This window comes from Lactuca virosa, chromosome 2 (genome assembly GCF_052849685.1).
Source record: "Lactuca virosa cultivar CGN04683 chromosome 2, Lactuca_virosa_CGN04683_v6, whole genome shotgun sequence".
Taxonomy (NCBI): Eukaryota; Viridiplantae; Streptophyta; class Magnoliopsida; order Asterales; family Asteraceae; genus Lactuca; species Lactuca virosa.
The window spans coordinates 84,908,183-84,929,966 of NC_136427.1; the positions used below are offsets into that span (position 1 = coordinate 84,908,183).

A 21,784-nucleotide genomic window follows, 5' to 3' on the forward strand; every position below is an offset into this window, starting at 1 on the left:
GAAGGCATCGTTTCTGCGATTGGTATTGAAATTTAGGGTGCAGTCGGGGTAACTAGGTTACGAATTGTGCCATTTTAGGGCACAAACTTCACATTTTATACGGAGGCAGGGTGAACATACAATTTCGCCATGTCATCGATGATGTGTCCAATTAGGATGATGTGGCATGGTTACCGGGTATAATAAGTAAAAGGGACTAAATTGCTAGGTTGCAACACTATTCGTTCCCTCGTAAAGCCACTAAAAAGTTAAGCTACTTAAATCCTAAAAAGTTCATAGGTCATATGTGTGATTTTCCTGAGTATTAATATAAACGGTATGAGAATTTCAGTTCTAACTTTTTATCCGATTGTGGTTTATTCGGTTCGAGACCACCAGAGCACATCCCTATCTCTCACTCTCTCCCCCGTCTGTGACCCGGTCCTTCGATTTCCCTTTATTATTGGACGTCCATTGAAAATTAGTAGAAGAAAGGGAACGCCAAAGTAGCGAGGATTTCTCCAGCCGGTAGCAACTGCAAAGTTCACGAAATATGTCGTCACGAACTAACGCTATCTCAAGGATAACCAACCTCCGTCGTCATTTCAACATATCCAAACAAGGCTCCAAGGTAACCAAATCCCGCAAACCTCGATACGTGTATGATCCAGCCCTAAACTTGTCCACTAGTGTAATTAATTGATTGCATATGATTATTCCACAAATTACTTTTCAATGCTACGATAATCTTAATATATTTTGAAATAATCCGAGATTTCTTTGTTCTTTGCAATCTTTGTTATTCGAATAGGGTGGCAATGAGGGGGGTAGCAATGAGGGGAGTAGCTATGAAAATACCAGTTCCGGGAGTATTAAGATTTCTCAAGATGTTTCGACAGCTTTATCAAATGGGAAAGCAGTTGTTGCTCTGGAGTCCACTATAATAACTCATGGTATGACTTGGTTTATAATTTAGATATTCATATTCTTCCCAATTTTATAAGCCCTATATTCAATACTAACCAATGGTTTGAGTTTTGAGGTCAAAGAGAGTGATTTTACGGTTTTGTTTTTTTTATCACATAGTACAGTTCTATATGTATGTAAGTCCTGTGAGCTACACTCCTGTACAGCAATACTATGATAATCTACTATTTTGTTGAAAGACAATGAACATGATGAACAGTTATGCTTAGTGTAATCAGTATGAAAGGTGATTACATACTTTAGTTATGGAGAGTAAGTGAGCTGACATAATTACTCGTATATCATTATCTTTGGGTTGTTTGGTGCTCATGTTGTTTAATATATTGTATTTGTTTGTGATTTAAAATTTTAGCCTTCTGACTATATTATTCCTGTTTGTTAGGCATGCCATATCCTCAAAATTTTGAGACTGCAAAAGAAGTGGAGGCCATTGTGAAGGAAAATGGAGCTGTTCCTGCTACCATTGCTATTTTGGATGGCATACCATGCATAGGTGTTAATGTTATCCCTTAGTTCTTTTTGCTACTTGTCAACAAGAGATGCATTATCATGATATTTAGTATTTTATTTATTTATTAATTTTTTTTTTCACTTTTAGGGCTCACCACTGAAGAACTGGAGAGGTTAGCTAAGTTAGGAACTAAGGCTCGAAAAATATCTCGAAGAGACATTGCACATGTTGTGAGTATGCCTTTAATCTAGTTCATTGTTTATATGTATATGCACTTGTTCCATTTGTAAAATTCACTTTCAATATGCAATGTATATATGGTCCACTCAAAGCCTCATTTGATTGAAGCTTTTTCTTTTTTCCTTTGAAGTTCATACATAATTGCTAGAAACAGTGTTCTATGGATCAAATTCGTGATTTGCTTGACACTATAAATTATCTGATGTGTACTTGATTCTTGATTTTTGTAGGTGGCCACAAGAAGTAGCGGTGGAACAACCGTGTCAGCAACCATGATCTTTGCATCAATGGTATGTGACTATGTGCTCTCTTGCTAGTTTTCTTATTCTGGCTTAATTCATATTGCTTGTTTCACAAAAAGTTGGGCAGATAGGTGAGGAAGTTAGTTATAGGATAAGGTGGTTGATATCACAACATGTTTTGATAGTCTTGTGTGATAAAAAAGTAGTATTGAAGTCTACATTACTAGGATACAAGTTTGAGTATGCACGTGTGTGATATATTCAATTAGATTCATTGATTTAAAAAAAAAATAAGGATATGAGGGTGCATTGCATATAGTGTACATATGCTCATGATAGGTACTTTTGAACTTAACATAGTAAATAACGATATTATCTTCATAGTTGGATCTTTTGATATGTAACAATCAAGGTCAACTTTAATATGTGGTAGTAGGGGTCTATAATATTGAAAAACAAAAGATAAAAAAAGAAAACATTTGGCCTTAATTCTTGGGTTATATCAGCACCCCCTTGTTCTATCTGTAGAGGTAATACTGTCTACATCTAACCTCCCCTTATGGGAATTGGGTGATTTTGTTGTGATGTCATCCCATATGCCTTGAGGAATGGGCAATAGTTGAAGCATTTCAGGATAAATAATCGTCTCAGTTTTGCATTTTTGACAAGTCTCACAAGTCACATCTCTTAATGAACTCAACAACAGACCATTTGATTCCCTTCCGTTAAAACAACCCAGCCCACCTATTTCATGTACAATTTGACAAGTCTCATATCTCTTAATGGACTCAACAACATAATGATTATCATGTGAAGATTCTCATCCAATTGCCAAGAGGTTGAAGTGTACACTTGTTTGTAATTGCTGAACTGAATGATTTTATTTACTGATAAAATCATTATGTGGTATACAGCCGACTTCTATCAGAAATTCATCCAATGCAAAACTAACTTCAAACTGCCCATATTTATACTTGCTATAGCACTAACTTTACTATGGAGAAAATACATAAAAGTCCATAGCTAATCTATTTATTACAAATGCACCAAAGCAAAGTTAACCTTCGGTTTGACTGTTCCTTCTTCTCGAGTATGTAAACCTTAAAGGTGGTTTACCAATACCTCCCTGGTTGAGTTGGACCTTGTCCTCAAGGTCATGATTTGGAAATTCTATTACAAATCTTCCCAAATTTTGTCATGAAGCCTCAAAATCACAAAGGTCTTACCACTTTACCGAAACTTCATATTGACCCGGTGGTTCGTTTGGACTTGATGAACATTCAAAATATGTTCTGGTGAGCCCTGCAACTCCAAATCATTTGTCAACTATGTTGGAATGGTCGGAGCAAATATGCAATTTCCAATGGCTCTTCTTAATTAGGACACATGGAATACGGAGTGTTTATTTGTCATCGATGGTAACTTTAGTTGATACACAACATTATCAATCTTTTCTAATGTGGGATATGGCCCATAAAAACGAGCAACCAAGTTGGGTTTATTACTTTATTTTGATTGACCAATGATTTCCTCTTATAAGGACAATTCCTTAAAAATACAAAATGCCCCACCTCAATTTTCATTCTACACTGGGTTTTAAGAAGATGCATTCTTGCTTCATCTAGTATTTTGTCCTATGCATGAGATGATACTCTCACAGTCTCACTTGTTCTAATTTGGCAGAGTAATGTTGTAGCGTATTAAAGGAGGGGGTCACACCCATATAAAGTTTTCTAAGGTGAATTTTTAATGAGTGAAAGCTGTATTATACCAAAATTATGCTCGTGGAAACCACTCGTGCCATTGCTTTCGTTTCTTGGATACCATGCACTGCAAATAGTGTTCCAAGCTATTGTTGACCACCTCGGTTTTGCTGTCCGTTTACGGGTGATCCGCCACTTGAAGCTTAAGATCTCTTTCCACAATTTGCTCAAGAAAACTCGATCTCAATTTGTAATAATCAATTCCGGAGTGCCATGTAATTTGATTACCTCTTTAATAAATACCTCCACCACATTTTTAGCCGTGTATGAATGTTTTAACCCAATGAAATGAGCATATTTGCTCAACTAGTCAACCGCCACTATAATCTATAATGGAATTGTATCCATTTGATTTGGGCAAGCCTTTGACAAAGTCCATTGTAATTTCTTCGCATGTCTCCTTCAATAGAAGTTCAATGGGTTGTAATAACCTCACTATCGAGCCAGTGAGATTTTGGTTATGTTGACAAATCACATTCTTTAACCATATTAGTTTTGTCGTTTCTCATATCAATCCAAAAGATTTTAGATGCCATTCTTTGGTAGGTTCTATCTTCACTCGTGTTGCATGACCTTCTATTGCTCCACCATGACATCCGTCAAAAATCTTTTAATCAATGGAGTTCTGTATACCACATGACGATCTTTATAAAGCAACAATTCATAATTTGCTTTTTTGTTGAGCCCGATCTTCTAATCTTTGACTAAAGTAAGCTATGGGTTGCTCTTGTTACATTAAAACCACCCTTAAACCGTATCCTAATGTATCTGTCTCAATAGTTAATGATCGAGTAAAATCATCCAATAATCATAAAACGGGTGTTTTGGACAAAAGCTTTTTTGAGTAAAATCCGGTAATCTTCAGTTTTACTATAAACCAAAATATCATCGGGAAACAGTAAAATGAATTTACGTATGTCTTGAAAACCTCGTTCATGAGGCCTTGAAACGTAGCAGGTGGCATTTACTAGACCGAAGGGCATAATGAGAAACTCGAAATGGCCCTTGTGTGTACGAAAATCCTTTTTTGGAACATCCTCTTGTGACATTCTAATTTGGTGATACCTAACTTTCAAGTCTAGCTTGGAGAAATATTTTGCCCCATACTGTTCATCTAGCACTTCGTCAATCACAAATACTAGGAGTTTGTCTAATACCGTGTTCGTATTCAAGGCATGATAATCTATACAAAATTGCCAACTCCTGTGTTTCTTCCTTACCAATAATATTGGGCTAAATGATGTACTCTTACTCGGTTGTATAACCTTGGCTTCTAACATTTCATTAATCAAATTCTTGATCTTGTCTTTTTGATAGTGCGGATAACGGTAGGGTCTAACATTCACCGGTCCACAACCTTCCTTGAGCACATACTTTGCTCAAATCCCCGTGTCAGTGGTAACCCTTTCTAACCCTTTTGGTATTTGAACTACCGATTTATTCTCTTGTAACAATGTTTGCCACTTGGACCAAATCTCTTGTTGCTTGGTAATTTTTGTTATAGGACCCCAAATTCAATCAAGATAGCATGACCTGTGAAAGATCACCTTTAAGTGTCGCTGTCTCACTACCTAACTGATACTTCATGATTCACAACTTCCAACTGTGGTGTGTGGTTCCAAGTGACAAGCCATTGCATGCCTAATATCATGTCCGAATTACCCAAATTTAGTGAATTTTTCTTCTGAATTTGTCTCGTCAAACTCATTACATTCTGAATTTTGCATAACCGAACACCAAGTTCCTTGAATTGGTTGCCCAACGCGAATTTAACTCTGAAGACTTCTAAAAAACAAACAGCTGCGAGATTAAAAGTGCTGCGCGTGTGCTGGGTCGTGCAACAATAAGAGGTTTGAAGAGGTTTTTTACAGAACACAAACAACACCTAAGAGAGTTTCAACCGAATTATGTTAATACTAAACATAGAGACAAGCTACAAAGCAATATATACAAAAATTGTTTACATAACTATCATCTTCTAACTACCATAACGAACCTAACCACTTTTGATAAATAAAGACTATTCTACCCTTGACATTAACTAATTCCAACTAACTTGACTTTTAGCTTGTCTAACACCCCCCGTCAAGCTTGTAGGCATTTACAAACACCATGCTTGGATCTTGCATTATTATGTTGAGCTCCATGAAGTTGTTTTGTAAAGATATAAACTTTTTGATCATAAGTATGAACATGATCCAATCGAATGAGGCTAACTGTTACTTTCCTTCTCACAAATGACTTTCCTTCTCACAAATGGCAGTCAATTTCTATGTGCTTTGTACGCTCATGAAACACTGGGTTAGATGCTATATAGATGGTTGCAGAGAGTAATTCTCTAATATATTTGGTTTGATGAACAACCATGCCTTGATCAAGTTTATCAAACTTAATTCCAAGGAAAAATGAATTAATCCTAAGTCTTTAATTTGAAATTGATTGTTCAAAAATGTTTTTAAATTCTTGATTTCTTTTGCATCATTCCCTGTTACTAAGATGTCATCAACATACACAACTATAACTGTAGATGAAGTACCTCTTTAAGAAAAAGCGAGTGATCATTTTGAGAATGAGTATATCCTTGAGCTCTTAATGCTGAAGAAAATTTAGCATACCATTGTCTAGAAGCTTGTCTTAATCCATATAATGACTTTTTGAGTCTGCACACAAGAGATGGAGAATCAATAGCATGACTAGGCGGAAGCTTCATGTAAACTTCCTCATGCAAGTCTCCATGCAGAAATGCATTGCTGACATCAAACTGATGAATATCCCAATTATTCTTAACAACAAGAACAACAAGACTTTTGACTGTTGTGAAATTAACCACAAGGGAGAACGTTTCATGAGAATCAATGCCTTCTCTTTGTGTGAAACCCTTGGCAACTAATCTTGCTTTAAACCTTTCTTTGTATTTGACTTTGTATACACATTAGGAAGTTTGACTATGTCCCCGGTACGATTGTCATTTAAAGCTTTGAGTTCTTTTTGCATAGCTAATAGCTTCTTCCCATTCAGGAGTACCCTTGGCTTAATGATAGAAAGTAGGTTCAAAGTGGTTTTGATGAATGTGAAAAACTAAATGATGGTTAATGGGAGAAGCTGTAGCATAAATGTCATTTATACATAGATTTGTAATGGTATGGTGACATGAAGAAGGGTCATCTGATGAGAACCATGTTGCAAACGTAATCTTGAAAACGAATTGGTGGTTGCCTTATCCTTGAAGCCCTTCTTAACTCTTCTTCAGGAGGGGTAAAGTGGTTAAATTGTTGAGAAACTGAGTTTTACAAAGAAGAGTTATTTAACTTATCATTAGAAACATCTATAAATTCTGGAGCAGGGGTAAAATGGTCAACTGAGAAACAATGGGTATATAGGAAGTGGGTGTGAAAGAAGAATGAATGTTCTTAATTGAATGAAGTGGATATAAATTCTCAAAGAATTTAACATCTTTTGAAATGTGAATTTTGTGTGTGACCAAATTCGAAAGCTTATAAGCTTTTTGACCAGAAGGGTAGCCCAGGAATATGTATGGATGTGCACGAGGCATGAGTTTATCCCTTCCAACTGATAATGGTGAAGCAAAACACAAACAATCAAATGATTTTAGAGAATTCAGTTATGGTGTTTGTTGGTATAAAACTTCAAATGTAGATATATTTTTAAGAACTTTGGAAGGAGGTCTATCGGTAATATAAACATCAGATTGTACACATTCACCCCAATAAGCTATGCCAATTCCAGATTAAAAGAATAAACCTCCCGAAATCTCTAGAATGTGCTTGTGTTTTCTTTCAACAAGGCCATTCTTGTTAAGGTGTGTATCAAGTTGACTTTGTTGTAAGATACTATTCTTTTGAAAGAATGCAATGCCATCTGTACTTGAGCCAAGTTCCTTAGCCTTATGATGCATTTGATTGTGGTTTGAAACTGTGTTTTGATCATTTGAACAAATGTTTGAATCAAAGAAAAAACATAGCTCTTATGACTAAGATGTATCCAAGTGTGTCTTGAAAAGTCATCAACTATGGTTATAAAGTATTTATAACCATTATAAGTTGGATTTTTGTAGGGACCCCAAACATCAACATGAATTAAGTGGAAAGGAGCTTTGGTAGTTGAGATGCTATGTGGGAATGACAAACGAGTTTTTTTTAGCTTGAACACAAGTGAAGCATGCATCAATATAATAAATTATGATAAGTAGCAGGAAGATGCAACAATTGTTTCAATATGTCTAAAGAAACATGACCAAGGTGTTTATGCCATAACATGATATTTGGATTAGAATTGAGTACATTCACAGAAGGAAAATTACTAAACATACTGAATACAGAAAAGTTGTAGCTGTATGAAAGATTCTGTTTGAGCTCAATATACTCAAAGACATACAAATTATTTATTTTCTTTCCAAGAACACCAAGAGCTAAGCTATTCATCAATGAGGGGTCCTGATGAGACATTTCTCATCAGTGAAGAAGAAATTAAAAGGTTGAGATGAAATTAACGTGGAAATTAAGCAAAAAATGGATCAAGCTCTGATACCATGTTGTAATGGAAGAAAGATGATGAAGCTAGAGAATTCTGTTATTACTGAACATAGAGGCAAGCTACAAAGCAATATATACAGAAAATGTTTACATAACTATCATCTTCTAACTACCACAACGAACCTAACCATTTTTGATAAATAAAGACTATTCTACCCTTGACATTAACTAACTCCAAATAACTTGACTTTTAGCTTGTCTAACAATACTTCCTTCAATGATTTTAGCTACTGTTGATCTCGCCATCATTATACAAACCTACTCTGATACCAATTTGGTATACACTTGTTCTGTAATTTCTGAATTGAATGATTTTATTCACTGATTGAAAGCTTTAACATGACAGAAATGGTTACAAAAGGCTAGCTGGCTTTCAAGACTCCAGTAGACTTCTAACAGAAATGTATCCAATGCCGACTAACTTCCAATTGCCCTTATTTAGCACCGACTTAAATAGGGAGAAAACACATAAAAGTCTGTAGCTAATCTATTTATTACAAATACACCAAAACCATTGGTCAACACATTAAAGTTGTAAGTCAAAGTCAACCATTGGTTTGACTGTTCCTTCTTCTGCAGTATGTAAACCTTAAGTGGGGTTCACTACTTTGTATTCTTGATAAAGCATCAGCTACTGTATTGGTGACCCTTGAACCCTTTCTTCTACCTAATCTCATAGTCAAATCCTAGTAAATCTGGATAGCCATTTTTCTAGGAAAAAGGTAGAGATTTTATATTTTAATTTTCCAGAAGGAACTAAAGACTTGGTCTCTTTGAATAATAAAATGGTCTGACTCCACTTTTGAACATCAAATATGATAGCCAACAATTATCTCTCATAATTAGTAGACAACTTTAGGTTCTCTGGTGACGAGCCTTTACTAATAAAGGCAATGTCATGGCACTTCATTATGTTTTTTTTTTTTTTTTTGTGGATTGCATGATTATGATAGTTTCTTCTGGTTTCTTTTTTAGCCTTTACCCCAAATAGTTTGGGATAAAGGTTTCAGAGTTGTCATTGCCTTTATATGTGCTTAACTGTTCCATTTTTCTTCAGGTTGGCATATCTGTATTTGTTACAGGGGGTATTGGAGGGGTTCACAGAAATGGAGAAAACAGTAAGTTTACTCGTATACACCTCTTATATTCTAGATATTTCTGTTTTATTTCTATACAATTTAGGTGCCCTAAGACCCCGCTTGTTATGTTGACTTTTGCAAAAATCAACCCAACCCAAAATTAGCAGTTGGGTTGAGATTTTCAACCTGTTTAATTAAATAGGTCTTTTTATGGTCAGAAATTCTGACCTGAAGTTAACTCGTTAATTCGTTTAAATGATTGTGTTTGTTTTCGGTAAATATTTTAATTTAATAGTTAATTTCTAGTTGTCTTTCTTTTTTAACGCTGAACAATGATTTGAGTTTGTAAAATATAACTTAATTAACTAGGTCTCAACTTTCTCTTTTATGTAAACTTTGAAATTTAAATGGGTCAACCCAGGTTAAGACATTTATCTAACACATCATGTTAGAAAATAAGTAATTGGGTCAATCTAAAGGTCAACCCTTTTATGCAGGATAAGATTGAAACTGTTGTCAATGGGACAAAAACCTTTTTGAATGGGACAAAAAACTGCAATTTTTGTCCCACCTTTTTGTGTGAACAAAAAGTTTGCAATCTTTTGTCACATCAGTCTCAGTCCAATGCATGCAAAACACAGTACAACCTGGTCTGTCTTCCTAACAAATAGGGCAATGCTGAATTGATGTCAATGGGACACAAATTACAACTTTTTTGGGTAGGATAAAAAAATAGCAATTCTTTTTTGTCATTCTTGATTGGTTGGCTTTTCTGTGATTCTTACATTGTTTCAGCTCTGGATATATCATCTGATCTAACTGAGCTTGGAAGAACTCCAATATGTGTAGTGTCAGCTGGAGTAAAGTCTATATTAGATATTCCCAAAACCCTAGAATATTTGGTATGTTCATTCTTCCACTTAAATCAAACATAAACATAAGTTTATACTGGGAGAGTGGCAGTTTAGTAAATTTCCAATGCTACAGGAAACTCAAGGAGTTTGTGTTGCTGCTTACAAAACAGATGACTTTCCTGCTTTTTATAGCGAAAAAAGTGGCTGCAAGGTTTGTTCATCAACCATGTTTTATTTTATCTTGATAAACAGACTTAAAATAACACAAAACTAATTCTAATATATTTAAAAGTGTTAACATTGTTTTTCTGAAATGAACTATTTCCAGTGTCTTCAAGCTGCCAACAAACCCATTGTATTGCATAAAATGGCAACAATTGAAAAAAAAATTGTTTTTTTTTACCTGCTATAAAAGGTATAGGAGGTCATTTTACACTTTTGGCCCATGTTTTAAATTTTACGATTTTGGTCCAAACATTTGTTTTTTCAAATTCACCCCAAATTTAGTTTTTTTTACAAGTTAACTCTTTTGAAGACTTTTTTAACAGCTTTTTTTGAACTTTTGATGAAAAAATTTACAAACTTCTTTTACACTTTTGGAAACAGTTTTAACCTTTTTATAGCTTTTTTACTACATTTTTAGAACCTTTTAAAACTTTTTATAGAACGTTTTTAAAATTGCTTTACAAACAACACAAGATATTGATCGAAACTCATAGAACCAACACCAAAAATAGATTGCAACAAAATTTTAAAAAGTTGATTTGTAAAGTAAAACTATATTTGGGGCAAATTTTAAACCTGGTATAGCAGGTAAAAACCAAAAAAAAGTCTATTCCCATTTTATGCAATAAAATCGATTTGTTGGCAACTTGAATACACTGGAAATAGTTGGTTTCCCAAAAACAGCGTTCTTAACCCTACTTAAAACTCTGTTACTGAAATGTACTACAAATCTAAGCACCAAAAGAACTAATAATCTGTTCTATGGTTATGCTAGATTTTAATTATAGATAAAAGTTACTTAAATAATTCAGGCACTTTTGAAAGTTTCCATTGTACAGAACTGTGTGACATAATTACAATAATGCCCCTAAGAGGTTGAATTTTGAATGGCAAACCAGGCACCATGCCAAGTAGATACACCGGAAGAATGTGCTCGACTAATTGGCAAGTACAATCAAAACTATATTCTCATTTTTTTTTTTTCAAATGAGTCATTAATTATTCATTTTTTTTAATTATTTGTAATTATTGATCTCAGAGGCCAACAGGAGACTTGATCTTAGAATGGGTATCTTGATAGGAATTCCTATACCAAAACAACATTCTGTTACTGGTAATGTCATAGACTCTGCTATACAAACAGCACTCAGAGAAGCTAGGTAAGATTTAAGAACCATCTCTAATCCATACTACTTGTTCTTTTCCAATATAAACACATATTTTTCTTGTTAGAATCTTTAAAAATAAAGCTAAGTGCAAAAGATGCCAACATACTTCCATTTATTTATGTTAAAGCATTGAACTTTCGGTTTCTCTCTTGTTAAAATGTTTTACTTTGAAAAATGTACTCAATTCTAGCATTGTACTTTCAATCTTCTTTTACTAGGGTTTTATGGATGACATTGTTATATCATTGAGTGGATCTTCTGAAATACAATACTGTAATAAGAAATAAAAGTAGGATGCTATAATAACAAATAAATGAACATATGTTGCTATTTCTTACATTTGAATATAAAAAATAAATGCCACATTCCTTTCTGTTTATGAAGTTTTCATCTTTTTCACAAAATAGTGATAGCATTGATTTTAACAATGACTACAAAATAATTTTCATTGATTTGTGAATTTAGTGCATCTTACTTTTTTTTTTGTTCTGTTAAAGCATCACACTTTAAGTCTTTTTCTTATTAAGGAAGTGTACGTCTATCTAATATTATTCTTATTATAGAAGTGAAAATTGATTTGGATTTTTCATAGTGCAATGTTGGAATAAAAAATTATGAAAGTGGAAAGTTATAATAAACAAATCAATGAAAAAATATTGCTATATTTTGCATTTTAACCCTCAAAGATAGATGCAACATTCCCTTCTGCTCACAAAGTTTTTATCCGAATTACCCATCTGCCTGTTGAATACAACTACAAAATAATGACAACATTGATGTTAAAAAAATAGGGCTAAATGTAATTTATAGCAACTTTCTTCTAATGCACTGTATTTCCAGTTTTCCTTTTCTTATCATAGCATTGTACTTTGAAAAATCTACCAATATATTACTTATTAGGACATTATACTTTAAATAATTGGGTAGATATTTCAAAACACATTGTTATATAATAAGGAACAAAAGTAGGATGCTGTGATAAACAAATCAATGAAAATACATATTTCTTGCATTTAACCCTAAAAAATAAATGCAGCATTCTCTTCTGTTTTTAGTTCACATATGTTAATTTCTATGTCTAATTTTTCTAATTTGGAGCTTTAATCGCAGTGAGAAGGGTATAAATGGAAGTGCAGAAACTCCTTATCTACTTTCTAGAGTGAATGAATTAACAGGAGGATCTTCTCTTGAGTCAAGTATCCTTCCAACCAAAAGCCTAAATGCAAGAAACAACAACTTACTTTCAAAACAAAAAATTACCCAATTATACCATTCTACTTGTATTTTTTTTTTCTTATTGGGCCGATTTTTAAAAAAGCACAATATTATAATAAGAAAAAAATGGAAGTAAGATGTTATATACACAAATAAATGCAAGTAGGTTGTTATTTCTTGCAATTAACCCATAGACCATAATACAAATATTATACCGGTTTACTTGTATTTAAAAGTATATATTTAAATTTTTGGGCTTTTGTTGGAAGAATGTTGGTTCTTAATGAGGTATAGACATTGCTCTAGTGAAGAACAATGCAATTCTTGGTGCTCAAATAGCTGCTTCCCTTGCTCAAATACAAGACAATGCTCAGCAGAAAGATAAAGGTTATTTTTCTCTTCTTTTCTTGTTTTTTGAATTCTTAGAACACGTGGATGATGAGGATGAGGAGGGCATTTACGTCTTTTTCACAAACAACAGATTCCCTGAAATTTGTAGTTTTTGTCGCCTTTTTAGATGGGACAAAAAGTAGTAGCTTTTGTCACATTGTAATCCATCTTAGTCTGAGTTCAATGCAAGACAAACACAGTGCAAGTTGAAAAGAAGTTAAATGATTGATTATATGAAATTTGAATCTTAAATATTGTTTTTTTTTTGCATGGTCAGGATCAAAATCGGAAGCAAATGACTCGTGATATTGTTATATTTCTTCACCTTTATAATATCTCTACAAATGTGTCAAAAAAGGAAGATGTCACGTGCGCAACTGTTAATTTAGCAGTTTAAATTTTGTAATTTTGTAGGATGTATAATAAAATGGCAATGTTTTGGCTAATTAATTATGTAGTAACAATATTCACCTCTTCATTTCGGATGCCATGGTATTTCAGGTTAATTTGTTTATTTATAGGTTAGATGTTTATTTGCACAATGATATATCGATTTTTTTATCGGTTTATGTAATAAGGTGGTTAAACTATTTTGTTGCATAAATTAGTAAAAATGTGAAACTTTGTTATTACAAATGAGAATTTAACCTTTGTAATTATCTAGTTGAGATGATCTTTAAACAAAGGTTAGTTACATAAAATACTTCATACATTTTTTTTTCCTGGTTAATCTAATTTTTTTCCGATTAATCATTTTTTTTTCAGAAAAGACTTTAAATTTTTTTGTTTGACCATTTTAGCATGTTTCCTGCTAACTTTTTTTTGGTTTTACACAAAGATGGAATGGATTTTTAGAAAAAAATAAAGATAAAGATGAGGTTTAATATGAATAATAGAAAATGTAAGCGCCAAATAAAAAAATGAAAAATGTCGAGGCCAAATTGACAAATAAAAGGCCAAAAAAAGCAAATGTTAAATGTAAAGCCTTTTTTAGAAAAAATAAAATAAAAGGTTAATAGCTTAAAATGGTAACATATTTTGTATTGTGTTCATATTTAACCAATAATGTTTTTTTTATATATACTTTGACCATTGAACTTGTTTGACATGTTCAAAGGAGGGTAATATTACCTATAAAAACTGATAATATTTTTTTAGTAGGTGAATCAAATTCAATGGTCAAATGTGTGTGTATATATATATATATATATATATATATATATATATATATATATATATATATATATATTGTCTACATATGAACACAAAATAAAATACGTTACCGTTTTAAGTCATTAACTCTTGACATGTTATAGTTGAAACTACATTATATGTTAATTGATGTGATCTATGAAAATTATCATTTTGATTTGATATATAAGATAAATAAAATTCTAATTATAATGAAATATTTATTAATAAAGATGAAAAATACATGTTTAAAATTAATAAATCAACTTATTTATCATGAAAAAAATAAAATTTTAAACCATGTTACATTTTTTGTTTTTTTTCCAATAGAGTCAAATTATTTGGTATTGGAATTCGTAAAATAGGTGGGATAGAATGGGCTAGGTTACAATCTTAAACACATTTGAATCTAAGTGGATAGTTTTTTTTTAGTATGAATTAATTGGGTCGGGTCATGTTAGGTAACTCATCGATACTTTTTAGACACCTTATGATAATAAGAAAGGAAGATGTGAAATTAATATATGTATAAGATAAAAAGAAAATATGTTATGATTATTAAACCCCCAAAAGTTATCATGTATAAGGTAGGCTATGGCAACTATATGTGAAAGAATATAAAACCATATCAATTAAATAATAGTAACTACTGTGTAATCAAAGAAACACATTTATTCCTCCTATATAGTAAAACAAAGTATATATCAATAATGTTCAATGTTACTATAATTTTGAGGTATCGATGAGACATTCTAAATAATATAATATGTTAAAATAATACACATGCTTTGTTATATATTTCTTTTATATTAAGTTAATAAAATAACAAGATAGGGATATAAGAAAGGATTTAAAAACAAAATGTATAACATCAAATTTTATGTTGATAAAACAGTGAAAATATAAGTTGGTTAGATGTACAAGGTTTCATATGATGATATTTTCTTTAGTGGTTTACACCACAAAAAGAAAAACACCAAAACATTTCATGGATTATATATATATATATATATATATATATATATATATATATATATATATATATATATATATATATATATATATATACACACCAAAACTCGAATATTATCAATAACAACCTTGTCTAGTAAAAAATGTATGTCAATCTCTATATTCTTTGTATGTTGGTGTTGGACTATATTAATTGATATGTAGATGAAACTAACATTTTCATAGTAAACAATGGTGGCCTTGCTGGAGTATCCTTCGCGAAGGAGGTTTGAAGCCAACAATTCTCCGCAACAACATTAATGACACCTCTATATTATGCTTTGGCACTAGAGCAGAAGACCATTTGTTGTCATTTTGATGACCAAGTTAGAAGATTTTCATCTAAGAAAACACGATATTCACAAGTTGAATGTCAAGTTGATGGACATCCCTCCGATATGCATCAGGATAAGCAATGAGATGCGTGGTTGAGGAGGGACGAAGCTGTAGCTCGTAATATAAACTGTCTTATATATATATATATATATATATATATATATATATATATATATATATATATATATATATATATCCCTATCTAATAAACAAAACTATATGTCCACGTGTCACTTCAAAACATCAGTATTCTGCCAATGTAAAATACCGGTTTTACCCCTTCTTTGTTTCACGTACAATTCGATATGGAATATGGAAAATGGAAAATATGGAATATGGATATGGAATGGAATATGGAATCCATATAACGCCCCTGTTTTGTTTCAATTTTTATCGCTGATAACAGCTGTATACATTAACTGAAATTCATTAGATACCCGATTAAGAGCATGTTATTATGGTATCCATATCAATCATATCGATTACATTTAATTTTGATTGATACGACGATTTGATCATATTATGCTCAATATATACTAGAAACATATGATATCAATCTTTCTTTAGAGCATCCCGATTCCAAGGTTTTGCATCATCGACACTTGACTTATCGGATATTCAATCACATACTTCAATCCTTTTGGTAAGTTTTTGCTTCTCAATTCTGCTTCTCAATGTGTATATGTACGCCTCGGTTTCCCACAGAAGGACATAACATGGCGAGGTTTATTTGGTGTATTGGACTTTGACTGGAATGTTTGATTCACCATATATACCCCTACCCCTGCCTGGATTTTTATGAATTTAAGGTTTATTTGGCGTATTGGACTTTGACTGGAATGTTTGATTCACCGTATATATCCCTACCCCTGCTTGGATTTTTACGAATTTAAATATGAAAAAGACTGGATTTTTACTTAGTACTACTTAAGATAGCATTCACTACTATTTTTTGGGATTTTGTCATTATTTTACACCAGTCACCCAGCTGAAACGATCAGTTGTGCATCCCAACCAAACCCCGTGTTTGCCATCTTCTTAATCTCCAGTTCTTCGTTATATAATTTAGGTTAAAGTTCTGCTTGTGTAGCCTTCATTCAGTAATATTTTGTTGTATTTTGTATAAGAATTAAGAACGTCAATTTGTTGTTATTCATATACTTTTCTTGGGGTATGAAACTGGTGCATGCATTCTCCTTTCATATGCTTCTGTTACACCTTGTGCACTCAAATTACATATGAAGGAGGTACCAATGCAAACAAGCAAGTAGCTTATTTTCAAAATTATGTATTATAGTAATGTTCTAGCAACCTACTTACATAATTTTTCATGATTAAACTGTTGGTTGAATCATTGTAAACTGTTTGTATTTTATGTGTTTTAATAATTGAAAATGGTTTATTTTAATAGTCCAGGGACATAATGGTAATTTTCTGTACAGGGGTATATAGTTTGTGTTTTTGTCACACCCCCGGACCAGACGGCGGAAACGTCCGGAGGCGGGTGACTTCATTGCGCAGTATCATAACAATTGAATATACATGAAACCGAGCAATCCAAACATCATACATTGAGATAACAAACTTACATTGTTTACATATTGTATTTGTTCTTCGAGTTACACAAAAGATACATAAGTAGAAAACTTCAAACTACAGCTAAATGGTCTTGCATCAGCGTCCCTTGTTATATGCTTACTAGATCCCTGAGAATACAAGTCGTTTTGAAAAGCGTCAACTAAAAAGTTGGTGAGTTCATAAGCATTTTTGTATAAAATCGTTTACACTTGTTTAGAATCGTTCTCATTGTACTTTTAGAAAATCAGATATTTTCTATGAAATCGTATGGAGTCTTGCCTTGAAAATCGTGGATATATATGTGTGTATGTCATTTCTTTTGTTCATCCTTATAAGGAGTGATCTTTGAAAAGTATTGTAATTTGTGAAAGCGAGTTGTGTCCGAGAATAGTTCTTTTGAATAGTAATAATCAACCGCTTCACGAAAAATCCCTTATTTTCAAAAAGGAAACATGGTTGAAAATCTTGTTCCTCTTATCGAGTAAAATTGAGTGTGTGTTCTAGTTTATCGTTATCGAAATCGTAGAAAAATCGTTTTCTCCAGAAAATCCTATATTTTCTGCTATAAAATATTCGTAAGTTCTAGTTTATCATTATCGAAATCGTAGAAAATCGTTTTCTCCAGAAAATCCTATATTTTCTGCTATAAAATATTCGTAAGTTCTAGTTTATCGTTATCGAATTCGTAGAAAATCGTTTTCCATAGAGTCCTACGCTTTTTAATTTGTAAAATAGCAGTATTACGACTCTATACTTGTTAGGAGAAAGAATCATGGCAATTGTGGACATTCTACACGGTGAAAAGAAAGGACAATCAACGCAACAAATGCGGACCATCACTTATCACGTATAAGACAGTCAACACAACGTGCCAAAATTTATTTATGAGGTTTTCCTTACATAAATTTGTAGTTAATATAACATATTCTAGTGAGTCGTTATAACCATACTAATCTGACGGAGTGCCTGTTTTAGCGTTTCTCAGGCGCCCTCGGTTTGGAAAAGACATTTGTCACCCTAGACTGGTTTGTCTAGCTGTAGCGAACAGCGAAGGTGCGGGGTGTCAACCCCATATAGATCTATACACAAATTCCCGCTCTCCCTCCAGGAGACTCTGGCTATAACTCCTTACAGGACTTAGACGTACACTAATATTTTTATATTTAGGTACTTTTGAGATTTGTCTGACTAGAATATTAACAACCTTTTGAGCAATCGTTAGAGATCCATTATTTGTTAGATAAATAATGAAATTCGTACTTATTGAATAGAAATATCGTTCTCGTTCCATATCGTTGATCGTGCTCGTTAACTGGGTGTTCGTTCCTTTTCATTTATTGAAAATAAGTCATTTTAGTCAAGAGAAAAAGTGTCAAGTTATAATTTATATAAATTTATAACTGCCGGTTATGACACGCATTTTTTGTTTTATGACATATAGAACATCACTTATGTTCTTGGAGGTTTTATGACAGCAGCTTATGACATGCAAATATTTCTGTCATAAAGGCTCTATTTATATATTTTCTTGACGCAAACTTTTATATCAAATATTTATAAAATACTTCCTGATAGTTTGCAAATAGTCACAAACTTTTCATTTTCGAAAATTTGTAGAATTGGTGTCCACATATCAAGATCCCTTTTTATAACTTTTATCTCTAGACATGAAAGCTTAGATAAATGGGTTAAGTTGGACACACCCAATAGTTGGGAGGCTCTTTTGTACAAAGTATCCCCTGTTCTTTATGAAATTGAGAATTCCTACGTTCATGAGTATATTACTAAAATATTAATTTAATAATATTTCACACACACATACAAACATACGTATATATGCAATCATTTAAGAATTTAGGCAAGATTTGACTTGTACTCTCCCCCAAAAACGTTAAAACATTGAAAAATGTGGGGTATGAAGCTCACCTTAGTTGACTTGCTGGGTGATTTGAAGAGGCGAGGAGGAGTTTTCAAGTTCTAACACTTGAGAGTTTCTTTGAACTTAAAAATATCCTAAGAATAATTTGTGTGTAAATGTAATGAAATCTTAGAATAATGTGAAGAATTGTTGTTCAAAGAGGATAAGAATACTCACCAAAGAAATCTGGGAATTTCCTTTGAAGAGATGAACTTGAAGCTTGAAGGAGTTGAGAGCACTCTTAGAAGTTTACTGGAGATGAAAATGAGAAGCGGGGAAAAGGAAGGAGAGGAGTTCACGTATTCTAAGTGGAGGGATAAGAGTGATATGACACTTGCTTGGAGGACTGGTGTACAAGACTTATATCCATGGGTTAATGTGTGTTTATTTGGGATTTGCATGGGAAATGAGGAATTTCATCAAATCACAAAGTCAATCCCTTTGTCCTTTTCTTGATTTAGGATAAGGTTTTCCTAAATCCCAACCATTTATTTTTATGAAGAATATGCTTTTAATTTTAGCATAAAATAGGGGTCTAAGGGGTTTAGGATAGGAAAAATACGAGTTTGGTGTAATTTCCGGCGTCAAAATGCCTTAAAATGGTGAAAAAATCCGAAAATAATGAAAATCCGGAGTGGGGGTTGGTTCCTGCGAGGGTCCGAAGGGTCTAGGAGGAGTTCTGGAGGCTCTCTTCAAGGTTCCGGAGTCAGCTGACAAGTTCCGAAGCTGTTTGCCAAATTCCGGAGTCATGCGAGGTTGGTCAGATTCCGGACCGAGGATGCGAAGGTTGACTAGGCGCTTCCGAAGCTAGGCTTAAGCGAAGTCCTTCCGGAGTCAAACCTTCCGGAGTAATAAGGAGGTCCGAAGCAGGGGTGTTCCGAAGGTGAGAACCTTCTTGGTTCCTTAGGAGGTGTCCGAACTAAGAGGGTTCAGGAGCAAGAGGGTTCCGGACCAAGAGGGTTCCGGACCAAGAGGTTCAGGAGCAAGAGGGTTCCGGACCAAGAGGGTCCTTTTAGGGTTTCCTCTTCCAGTTTTGAGCTGTTTTCGACTGAAGAAGGTACTTAGGGAGATTTGAGAGATTTCACATACTTGGAGAGATTTAGGAGAGATTCACTATACTTGGAGAGATTTCGCATACTTAGGGAGATTTGGGAGAGATTTACTATTCTTGGAGAGATTTGGGAGAGATTCACTATACTTGGAGAGATTTTGCATACTTAGAGAGATTTCACTATACTTGGAGAGATTTGGGAGAGATTTCACATACTTGGAGAGATTTGGGAGAGATTTCACATACTTGGAGAGATTTGGGAGAGATTCACTATACTTGGAGAGATTTCGCATTCTAACACTATATGGCTCCTTAGGAACTCATAATGAACACTTAGGTGTGTTAGCACAAGTCTTACAATAGTCCTTGCTTACTTGAGGGTGAAATTTCCTAGCCAGGAAGGCTAGTTGTGACATCATCCCCCCGTTAAAGGGAATTTCGTCCCGAAATTCTTTCGAAAGATAGGGTCGTGAAAGCGGAAATAGGTGAGAGTACCATGGGTTTACGGTCGTAAACTCGTGGGTTTACGAACGTAAACTCCAAGGGAGTTGGTCCCAAAATCGGAAACTCCAAAAGAGTTTACCCTTGGACCCTAAACTCAAATGTAAGGCCCTATGACCCTTAGATGCAATTCTTAGTACTTATAACCCTTGAATCAGGGTGTTTTTCATGTCCTAGGATGTCTTAACTTGATTAATTAGTTGTTAAATGACTAATTGGATACATATATGTGTTATTATATGTTAACTAGGATCCTTGTGTGTGTTCAAGTCTTCACTTGACACTTAGCATCCTATACCATCCGTTCATCCAAACCACTCACTACAGGTGAGTTCATACCCCTTAATCAACCTTTTTAAATGATTTTAAATGCTTTTAGGGGGGGGGGGAATACAAGTTGATCTATTATAGTTATTATATCAATCACATGTGATTAATAACTACCAAACAAGTGGATTTCTTACTTTTCAAATTGTGTTATCAAACAAACCACTTCAAGCTGTTTTACAAACTCTTTTACATGTCAAATACTTTTACAAACTCTTTTACATGTCAAATACTTTTACAAACTCTTTTACATTTCAAATACTTTTACAAACTCTTTTACATGTCAAATACTTTTACAAACTCTTTTACATGTCAAACACTTTTATTAAACTCTTTTAAACTTATATTCTGTTAATTGTGTATCTATATAGATATAGTTATATAAGTAGGATTGAAAGGACTTAGGACTGATAGCTCACCCTACCTCCTGTTCCTCGTTTGGTTGTGGACTTAGAGTATCGGTTGTTTGTCCGAAGGTCGTTTGAATCCTAGTTATATATTATGTATATGTATATAGATATAAAAGTTCCTTCTTTCAGTTCAATGCCTTTGGGTAGCAAAGGTATACAAACATGTTCATACATACAAACACAATTACTAGTAAACTACAATAGGCGTAGTTTAGGAAGTTACTAATACTATTACTAGAACAATGAAACATACATTACAAGACAGCTAGTACATACAGTACATTACAATACAGCTAGTACATACTATACATTAC

General features: G+C 33.3%; 1 protein-coding gene across 1 annotated transcript; it reads left to right on the forward strand.

Moving 5' to 3' along the window:
* The first annotated feature begins 333 nt into the window (after positions 1 to 333).
* On the forward strand, positions 334 to 13,665 carry LOC145159244 (indigoidine synthase A family protein). The gene is made up of 13 exons (XM_079078180.1): positions 334 to 610; positions 791 to 932; positions 1,349 to 1,459; positions 1,565 to 1,647; positions 1,888 to 1,947; positions 9,273 to 9,333; positions 10,090 to 10,196; positions 10,282 to 10,359; positions 11,273 to 11,318; positions 11,413 to 11,533; positions 12,653 to 12,738; positions 13,052 to 13,144; positions 13,425 to 13,665. The coding sequence occupies exons 1-13, from the start codon at positions 533 to 535 to the stop codon at positions 13,451 to 13,453; spliced, it is 1,095 nt and encodes a 364-aa protein (XP_078934306.1). The 5' UTR covers positions 334 to 532; the 3' UTR covers positions 13,454 to 13,665.
* Positions 13,666 to 21,784: the final 8,119 nt, after the last annotated feature.